General features: G+C 38.8%; 1 protein-coding gene across 1 annotated transcript; it reads right to left on the minus strand.

Annotated features, from left to right (window-relative positions):
* Window positions 1-3197: 3197 nt before the first annotated feature.
* On the minus strand, window positions 3198-7843 carry LOC139456397 (ileal sodium/bile acid cotransporter-like). Its single transcript, XM_071238094.1, has 4 exons — window positions 7756-7843; window positions 6498-6768; window positions 5386-5590; window positions 3198-3681 (listed from the first exon to the last, which is right to left on the minus strand). Exons 1-4 carry the CDS (start codon window positions 7841-7843, stop codon window positions 3235-3237), a joined length of 1011 nt encoding a protein of 336 aa, XP_071094195.1. The 3' UTR covers window positions 3198-3234.
* Between the last annotated feature and the right edge of the window lie 3306 nt (window positions 7844-11149).

The raw sequence follows: 11149 nt of genomic DNA on the forward strand, positions 1-11149 counted from the left end.
TTCATTTCCTTTATGAGGAACTGTACCAAAATAAATCTTCTTTTCTTCCCCCTCTTGGAATAAGGATAAAAACTGCCATTTCTGCAGCAAATAACTTCTTACCACTTGCTGTCTTCGCCTCCTTGGCAACTGGTAAAGCCGGAGGTAGACATAAACAAAACTAAAGAAATCACAAACTGATAAACTCATTTATCAACAAGAATACAATCAACTGAGAAATATATATGACACATACAAATTTATATTTACTGATAGATCGATCCAAGGATGGTGACGCAGTTGCCAGTGCTACCATCATAGGATCCAGAACCATCACATCGAGGTTACCTCATGTCGGTTCAATTTTCAGGGCAGTATCAATTGGCATAATCTAATCTAATCTAATCTAAGCATAAGCAGTTCATAATATTTTCAGACTCTCTTTCGTGTTTTCGGGCTATTAAAAATATGTCATTTATTATACATTTCAGTGTGAAAGACTGAGTTTTCGGAAGCTGAGAAGTGTAGTTGCTGTGAACATAACACTTGATATTTCACTGCAGTGAACATACCACTTTGACGGAACTATTGTCATACAACAGCCTCTCCCCTTAAATTGTCTCTCTATCATAAGTGTCTAGCCCGTACACAAACTTTGGACTTCCTTTTTTCGTTAACTTAGTTCCACATTGACAAGGCAAAATAATGACTGGTGGTCATGTGTTGAGTTAATATCATTATTATCTTAATATATTAATAAATTTCTCATTTAACTCGTCAATCGAGACTGTTCGTTTCGCAAAGCGCCATTTTTGTTACTTGACCAGCGTGTATTCTTTCGCTTCCAACAGCGGTCTCCAAGTTTTGAAGAATATTTTTTGTTAAAGTTGATTTTGTATATAATCATATCTAAATATATGATAATGAATTTTCGTGACCCTTAATATTTTTTTATACTTTTGTTTATATTGGTTAAGATTTTGCAAACACGAAACTACTTTTCATGTCGCAAACACAAGGGGTGGTGAACTGTCCCTGTAGACACCTACACAAAAAATATATAATAAATAGGATATGTTGCCACTCCTTTCAATCCCATACAGTGATTATAAACCTGTTATTAGATGTTACATCAGAGAGAAGTGGGACACCCAAGTAGCTATAAATAATTACACGAAATAAAACCAACTATCGGTTACACTTATTGGGTTGTTAGTCCAGATTTTAAGAGGTCATAATGCGACGATGTCGCATTTGGCCATAGCATCTATACACATGAATATTTATTGAAAGGTGAGTATCCTCCATTTTGTATCCCTTGTGATGAAAGATAACTACTTAAAATCATCATCTATCAAGGATCTTTTCAATAGTATTAGTTCTCATATAATTACTGCGTTTTAAAGGAAATTGAATTGTTTGAAAAATTTTGATTAATATGTTTTGTAAAATTGTCGTTTTAAAATTGGTAGATTAAATTTGCAACTGAGATTGTTAGTTGTTGTATTCTTGAAGGGGGTTAAAGAACTGTAAAATTACTGTCCCCCTTGAGAGGGTACACAAGTTTCACATCATTCAAAGTACATTTAGGCCTACCTCACTTTTAATCGTAGTATATTTGTTAGTATCAATTGACTTTAATCGGCGAGTGAAGAGATGGCGTAAATCCTGCTGGGGTACCGTGCAGGAATCAGAAGTATCGTAAGTCCCCACGGTTCCTCGTAATGTGGTCTAACTTTGGATGCTGGCGATCTCTAGCTTGTATTTATCATGTTTTGTTATATATAGTGATGTCGTTTTATGATTCTAAACTAGGTTTAAATATTTATATGATGCTCTAGTTATTCTACTGTCCTTTACTGGCAGGTTTTTAAAAAGTCTACAACATATTTCGTCTTGATGTTGTAGTCACGATATGGCTGAAATACTGCCGATGTGACTACAAATCTTAACTCACTCACTCAAAACGAACCTTTACAACATGTCATTGGACGACTGGACGCAGGGTTAAATATGCAGGATGTAGCTTTGCCCACGAATATGTTCAGGGCGACCATCAATAGGATGTCGATGCGATACACCACTACCGGGTGTGTCTCTGATATGCCCATACACCAAGGCCAAGGATGACGACCCGTACACAGGACCTTAGTCCTGCACCATGACCGTGGAATATATTTATTTTATGAAAAAATAATAATCTAGAAATGCATACAAAAGCAAGTCTAGCCAGCTCAAGCTAGCTCTATTCCACAGTCATGTCATTTTGGGGAGAGGACTGGTCGAAATAGCGAACGGTAATTAAGTCCCTTTCTTATCATATCAGCATAGGGATTTTTTTTATTTTTAGAGTCAAGAAGGATATTGTGTAATATAAGATTTCAGAGACTAAATGTTAGTCTAACAGGACCTCTACATTCGTGATAACTTCCCAACTACCTCCATTCGCATTACTGGCATGCTCTGCATCTTCAGTCTGACCGCAACTGTCTGAGGCAAGCTGTGATTCGTGCACCTAAACCTGGCAGATGTAACACGCCACAAATCTGTACTTATACACTATTGTAATCAACTATAATTGTTAGGACATTACCCTGGAGGAGAAGAACCTGTTACTTTCTGCATACGGCAGACACAAGCAAGGGTGTATATACGGCATATCGAACACTACGCCCCATAACTCCATGTACAGCAGACTGGCCGTTTCGATGATGCATGTCGCGGGTGCATTGACTAACGTGCGGTATAGAACTAAAATTTTACAACCCCAACTTGTGACGTTCATGAACCGAACATTATACTATTGACAGGCAACAAATAGTCAGAGTGTGCCCAAGAATTCCTCAACAGAAATTCAGTAGAAAGTTGACATTGCCATCCAAAGACGTCTTACACATAACATGTCAAATATACTGACTTGTTTCCTGCTCTGCAGCAGTGGCAGATCAGTCCACAGAACATAATACGTGCTCTCATTGCATACATGGGAAGGCAATGACAGGCAGCGATTAATGTCTATAGTGTACCCAGTATCAAATTTGTACTACCCCCACATTCGGTTGGTCCTCCAATGCATCATCAGTTTTGGGGTAATGCGGTCTGTTTTTCTCCTGAATTTATCCCAGTCTGACATTTGTCTCTTCGTTCAAAACATACGTCTCTAGAGAACTTATGTAAAGTGTCGTTGTTCTGATAAAATAGAATCATTCGTAAAACCAGAAGATAAAATGCAAACGTGTCACACTAACCTAAATGTTAACAAGTCTGTTTCATCTCTTCCATCTGATGTACAGCATTGTCTTTGGGTACAGAAATAAACCCATCTGGCTTTGACATCCTACTGTATATGAATAAGCCAGCCTTATATGCTGCAGTCAAGATTACTGACTCTGCAATTACAAACACACCAAATAACAGAGGATACAAAGACAATTCACCCATTTCTGATTTGTTGAATGTCAAGGTCAGTAGGGTCATGCAAAAAGGGAAGTTTTGTATCCCTGTCTCCAAAGCAACTGTTCTGCACTTGTAATGTGGCATCCTCGCGATGAAGGCGGTGGTGTATCCGAACCCAAAACTTAAGAATGGTAGGATAACAACTGCAAAGTATATCCTCCAGGAGGAGTTGTACATGAAAGGGTAGAGGAGGCTGGTAAGTACAGTGACTACTACCACCGATAATACTCCTGCAATGCTGCCCATCTGCAAAAAATAATAATATAGATTACAGGTGAAGAAGGTATAAAGATATGTCTTTTATGGGAGTATTCTGGACATTTACTTGCATCCTTGTTTTATCCCTTACAGTCGAGCGCCGGGCAGGATAAGAATAAGTACCATGCTCTTTGAACGTTTTTTCTGTCTCTAGCAGATTGCCTTATTCACTAGACCATGGAGGCGGTCGAAATACCTGAAACACTTTTTTCATGAAAATGAACTATATTTTTGGCAATCAGGTATTTCACAATAGTGTAGAGGTGAGTCGGTTTTGTTTTACGCCGCTTTAAAGTTATGGTCGTGTCTGGGCTAGGCAATTCAGTTGTTGACTGCTTGAAGGAAGATTCATTTCGGGGGTTACCATTAACGCACAGTCAGGCAGGTCAGATCTAGGAACCGCCCTTCATCTTTTATCAGCGCTTCTCTATGGAGTGACGGTTGGTCAATTGCACAGTTTGCCATGAAAAGACATGCGCTCCACCTCCTTCGTTATAAGAATGGAGGTGTTATACTTTGTTATTCTTTATCCCAGGTGAATTACTGACGAATGTTTCGGGGGAACATCCGGGGCACAGGTCCTTTATCAGCTGCCCAGTGTAAATGGCGGTGCTTTAATATTTGCTTTGTCTGAATTTTACCGTAAATAGAGCATTTACAGTATGGCATTTGGTACACGACATCCTTGGGGTTTGAATACATATATATAACATATAATGACAATCGATCGTATGACATTAGTCGTAGGTGGCCTACTTTTCTGAATAGTATTTGCAATTTTTTAATTTTTTTTGTCAGGTTTAATTCCACCAAAGGACACATTTTTGGTTCATATGACTGATGCCCAGGTCACTGATACTGACGGTCAATTTCCCTCTCCAGGCCATACACTTAGCCAGCTTTAGGGTACCCTTTTAAAGGTCGAGTTACAGGAATATATTTTGCAAGATTGCTGTTTCGTTGTGTTCTGAACCAACCGAATGTGTTTTTAGTGAATGAGTTGGGTTTAACGCCGCTTTTAACAGTATTCCAGCTATATCGCGGCGTCTGTGTTTTTATGTAAGAGCAAACGCCCATGTTTTCGAGCATGGTTTTTCCACATAATCAAGCATGTGGGTGGATAAGGCAAACTGGAAATGCATATGTGAGGGTAATGTTTCCCCTGAATAGTTTTTCTTGTGGAAGCGATATACCAGGAGTCTAGTTCCTGTGGAACACTATACCTGGGAATAAAATATCACAGGAACAAAACTCCTGGTATATCAGTTCCACAGAACATATGTTCAGGGGAAACATATTTACTCTCGCACATATATCTTTCTTATTAAGGTAGCTGGAGGCATGGAAGTTTGTTTAAAAAATGCCTTGCTTTAAAACATGTTTTCGTCCAAACCCAGGATATGTGTGCATGTTAGCTTATTTTGTTGCAGCTAGGGATATGGGACGTTCTGTTTTGATGTTGCAATGCATTTGGCATGTCTTTTCTCAGTCCGGCTGTTTTAAAACGGAAGTGCTTATAACTTTGTCATTAAGGTAACTACAGGCAAAGGGCAGTCTGTGTCAAAGTTTGGGCATGTTTTCCCAAGTTTTATACCAGTATAAGACTTCGTAATATCAAGCTGCTTTCGTGCTTAGTTGTATTAGTGCTGACTATGACTTAAAACATTGCTGACTGTTAGACACCATACTCACCTTTATCATGTACAGGGCAACCTTCGGCCTCTTGTGACGCACTGCGATACCTATGACTGTCGGTATCAGCATCAGGGCTATTCCCTGTGCTAGACTGACATAAGGTATAACCGCTTTCTTGTCTGACCAAGAGCGGCTACAGATAAGAAGATTGAGGGGCAGAAATCCGGTCGACAATACCGTGTTCACTGTGGTCATTGCAAGGCTGTAAAAAAGGCATTCATTATTAAATCATGCTGGTGACACGTTGTTTACCAGGAGTCCGCAAACCTGAGCGAGGTGGAGATCGTCTTATCGGAACCAAACAAAATATATGGATGAATCAGTTCTCGTCCCTTATGATAGGTAAGCACTGTGTTTGCGTTGAACTAAAGACGGAAATAACATTTGAAGAGAAACACAGATTTGTATCAGTGTGAGGTTAGTTGGTATTGTTTTCGGTTTGGGATCAACGCCCTTCAGCTTTCATAAATGTCTTTCAATTCTCAGAAAGTGATTGTCGTTGTATCATCACTACGTGATTAAGTATGGAAGGGAGGATCCAGCATTTTTAAACAAGAGATGGGGGAGGGGTCCACCTAGAAAGTATATTTTCGGTTACCGTATTCGACTTAATAAGCGCCCAGGGCGCTCTCAAAATTAGAAATTCGGGGCTCTTATTAGAATATTATTTTGGTGAAAAAAACAGAGTTGGAAGATAAATATGTACGACAGATATATTTTCCCAGAATTTAATTGCCCATAATTAAGGGTGCATATAACACACGAGTGTATTATACCCGAATAATTAAGCCTTGTGTGCATTGATCAATCGGAAGGGGTGCTAATTGGGATTGTTCACCAGTCTATATATCTGCAAATATCGCCGTGGGCGCTTAGAGTGGGGCGCTTATTACGTCGAATACGGTATATTTGGCATGGGTGTGCTTTTCTGTGGATTTTGACAGGTTCCCACATATCGAAATGTTATCATCTTCCAACCTTAACTTACATGGTGCGAGTTGGTGAATGGGTATGTAACATTCCACATTGTGGTAAAACTGCATGTAGACGAAGGAACATGGCTACTCAACAATATATACATTCAACGTCCTATACTGTCTCCCACTGACCTGAGGGGCACGTCTCCATCCACCCACAACGTGAACATGTTAGAGGTGGATCCACCCGGGCAACAACTCATGATCAGCATCCCTATCGCCTGCCGTGGAGGCAGCTGCAGAGCATGAGCCAGACCGAACGCCGCCAGAGGCAGCAGGATGAACTGTGCCGCCGCCCCGATGAGGATGCCGTATGGCCGTCTCAGATGAGCCCATAATTCTTTGAGCTGGATGCAGGCTCCGACGCCCAACATTATGCAGATAAGGCAAAATGTCAGTGCGGCTGGTTAGATATACATCAAAGGGCTTCTTTAAGCAGACATTTTTTATTATTACGGTACGGGTTTTGTCGCATTTATTTACATATGATATGCCAAATTGGGCATTAGTATTAATTGTGCACTTCTTTATTAAAGAATGAAACTTAACATGGTGACAAGTAGTGCTTTACAAAGTAGTTCTAGATGAGGGGCCGATCACATTTATTCAAGATGGCCGCCAACAAGGTTTCTCAACTGTAATTTAGAAAACAGTTTGTTTCATGTTATATTGTATATCATACACAAACCGGGACATAGAGAATACATAACCTTCAGTAATTGAAATCGTAAACTCTGATCTGATGTTGCTATGATCTATGCATATATTCATACGATTATCTTTTCTTGCACATCTAGAATTCATAACATGGTACGCAAATACCTTATCCCTGGCCCCATCCCACAGTCGACTATCAAAGCCGAATGCTGTTCTCCGTTAGATAAAAGGTAAGGGTGTCAAAGTACATGAGGTGGTTACGACAAAATGATTCAGTTTGAGATGAACAATTTTCAACATCTTCAAAATCAAAATGCCTAAATCTACTATATAACCCTTCAAAGTTTCATGTATCTCAAATTTCAAAGCATGCAAGTTTCTTAACCATGTTAACCTTCTTCTCAATGTGTTTGAATAGTGTAATCCTGAGGAATCAAAAGAAGATGGTTTTCACAATTTTGACTTCACATATTGGCTTCCTTTCATTGCTTTAACATACTGGTAAGACCTTATTGCGACACATTGAACAATGATGTAAAAAGGATTAAAATATTATGCTAACAAGGCACACTATTTGTTTTAATAGGATATTTAGCAGCTCATTTGACATCGTCTCCTGTTAGGATAGAGAGAGTATGCGATAATGGATGTTTTCCTTATAAAACCCTGTTTTCATTGCAAAGATAAGGAGGGGCATGTGTGTGTCAAAGCAGTGTCCATATTGCCTCTGTACCTGTTGTTGCTACTTTCAGCGGAGTGGTCTCCCCAGTGGAAGTCACGTTCCCCGTGTCGGTTGTATTGAATGACGTTAGATTCATCATCCTGTTCTCACTTTCACAGAACCGTCCACAGTTGGCTGGTAACGTCCGCTGAAATCATGTACCCGATTACTTACTTACTTACTTACTTACTTACTTACTTACTTACTTACTTACTTACTTACCTGCAACATGAACATGTCCTCAGGGAAAGTTAAAAATACACTGTCTAAACGCAACGTTGCATGTCAATTATTGTGTTTGGTTTTTTTTGGTTAACTGTGGAGTCTCATCTGAGTCTGTACTGTAATCTGATTGGTTGAAAAGCGTGATTAAATGGGATTCAAAGCCCGGATATCTCCTTTTCAAGCTACATCATGACAATCTGTAAACACTCGGATCCGGAATCGAGTGGTCAGATTCCCTGACTTGGTCGATGCATGTCATCGGATCTCAGTTGTGAAGATCGATGCTCATCTCAATCAGTGGATTGTCATTTACATACTGCCGACCTACTGATGGAGTATTGGTGAGTGCGGCGTTAAACAATAGGCAATAATCCTTTTAGAATCCATACTGTTGTCACTGGGGAATATATTTGAGTCGATAATTCGAGGAAACGTTGTTTTTTCTATTATTACTTCAAAGAATTTAAGTAGACTTAATTGGAGTAAAGAATTTAAGTAGATTTATTTCGGTAAAGAGATTTTATATCCAGACTTTGTCCAGAACAGCACACGTGTACGTGTTTACTCCACTTATTGATGAATGTTCATGATGAATTTGACATTAGATCCGTTGTCTGCTATAACTGATCCCTTCGTGGGTGTGCTTTAACCAAAATGCTTATGCGTAATATATTGTTAGTACATATATTTACTATAGTGAGTGGTGAGCGGTGAAAAGGACTGTTTTAAATACACTTTACGTTGCCATTATAAAGAACAATATATATTGTTATTTATAATGGCAACGTTTAGTGTGTGGCAACTTATAAGGCATAACGTATAATGGCAACTATACGTTGCCGTTATCAAGAACAATATATATTGTTCTTTATAACTATAATGACCACATATAGTGTGTTTGAAAGAAAGTCCTTGTCATTGCTCACCAATTTTACACTCAACGTGGCTGGTTTGGTTCCCCCTCGCCAAGGTGGTCAACATGATTTTATAAACATCGACTTTGATATTACTGAATAGTGTCACAATACCGCACATTTAAGGCACACGCGTTCATTAAACAAACCCCTTTTTCCCTATAGACAATCCACTTAGTGTCTACATCAGAAGTGTTTGGTTCCACTTGGTCTGTGATCCATAACAAGTACAGTAGAACACGGATATAACGAACACGGATATAACGAACACGGATATAGCGAACAAACGGATACAACGAACTGTTAAAAATCCCCGATTTATCTCCTATATAATATCATATAAAATTTATGTATTGGGAACTGCCTGTTGGTATGTGGCCTACACATTAAGTGACTAGTAAGCTGTAATAATGAAACCGTTAAGGATTTGGACAAACAATATATAATATATAATATACTTTTGACAGAATACTATGATTGTTTGGGGAAGAAAATACTCACACAACAAGCTATGGTGCAAGCTCAAGTCCAGGTAGAAAACGAATGTTAATGCAATGATAATATGAACATTATTTCAACAGCTGCTAACAAATGGTAACATGAGATGACGACTCTATAATTCACGTATAGTCGTACACTTTGTTTTTGAAATTTATCAGAATTCTATCAGCATGGCAATCGCCGGATTAACATGGAGCGGTGATTACGAACAATCACTTTAAGGACAACCATTCAATACGTACTGATCGACAACAAGACGTGTATGATTGCAGTTACTCAAGCGAGGCGATAGGCAATTGTGAAAATGATGGCAGTGGTGCAAATTGTAATTGAAATTAAGATATCTATTAAACTGATAAATTAAGTGTTTTAAATGTTAATTTACTGACGCTATGATGACAAAATAGAACATGATTCAATGATATCAAAACATCAGTAACAGGACATTACATACGCTCTGTTCGACAATAATAGATCGATATTTAGAGTTGAAGCAAAGACTCTCAGCATTAAACCACATTGACAATTCAAATATTAAAGAAGCCATAATAAGCTCTTAACCACATTAAATTTGACCATCCTTTAATTTGTGACAATTTGTGACAACTTTCAAAGCTGTTTAGCTCCACATAATCATGATACATTTTCCTGGTTGCCAAGTCATGTAGGTATATTAGTTAACACCAGAGCTGAGGCTGCCCTTGATCATACAGTTTCGGATTGCGAGCGACCCTTCTCTGATTTTAGGCTTACTATTAACCAGAGTATAGTTACTCAGTGGCAGAATAGGTGCAATCTAATGACAGGAAATAAACTCCATACTATTCAAACGGTAGTCTGGAATAAATGTAGGTTCGTCAGCAGGTATGCTCTCAATAAGTCACAACACAGTGTCCAGAAACGTCAACACATCGTGGAGATATAACAGAGTGAACACATACGTGGGTTTGTCCCAATGGTCCTACTTACGACACGTGGGCCTTGATGACAACACATCCCGTATCCCAACCGATACATCACTTGCATTTTGCTGAAATTCGAATTGGTAGGCCGTCTTTCCGACAATTCGGGTAAAACGAAAATCCTGGTCCGTCCAGTTGAATGGTATCGCTGCCAATTGCTATTTATGTGTCAAGTTTATGGGAAGTTGCTCCTTTCTTTGCCACTATTGGCTGGTGGAGTTCAGAGAAGAGAGAGCATCTAAGATTTTCACCTCTTACCAAACTTCAAGAAAGAACTGTCTGGCAAGCGTTATTCAAATGGTGATATGTGCAAGTAGCCCATTGATTCAAAAACAATGTAGCTGGTAACTAAAATTACCGAGACCGACTTATGTATCATAAACTCGTCATCACATGTCATACATAAATGGTTTTATGTGGCATATATGTGTTTCGCTAATTGATTGCTGACAAAGTTATGGTTTTACAAACACAGCCAGTCACTGCAGATTCTATACGTAGTATTCTAATTGGGGCCCGAGCGCTTGAGAGATGTTTGGTACCTTTCTAATGTTTTATGGTTTAATTATATTTTCGTTTGTTTCAATGAGAAAATTACCGAATCTGTCCATAAAAGTTGTGTAAACGTAATCATTTGTGTGCAAACGATACACCTTCGTTTCTCCTTCAAACCAGCCAAGGTTAAGGCCTTTACGTCAAAATCGTCGTATAAAATATCCGATAATGTTTCGATATCGAACGAATGTAGTTCTGTTGGGTTATCGGCAGCCATTGTTATATGCATCGATTTATGTAGCTTATGTG

This window comes from Haliotis cracherodii, unplaced genomic scaffold (assembly GCF_022045235.1).
Source record: "Haliotis cracherodii isolate W230 unplaced genomic scaffold, xgHalCrac1.p SCAF_1, whole genome shotgun sequence".
Lineage (NCBI taxonomy): Eukaryota > Metazoa > Mollusca > Gastropoda > Lepetellida > Haliotidae > Haliotis > Haliotis cracherodii.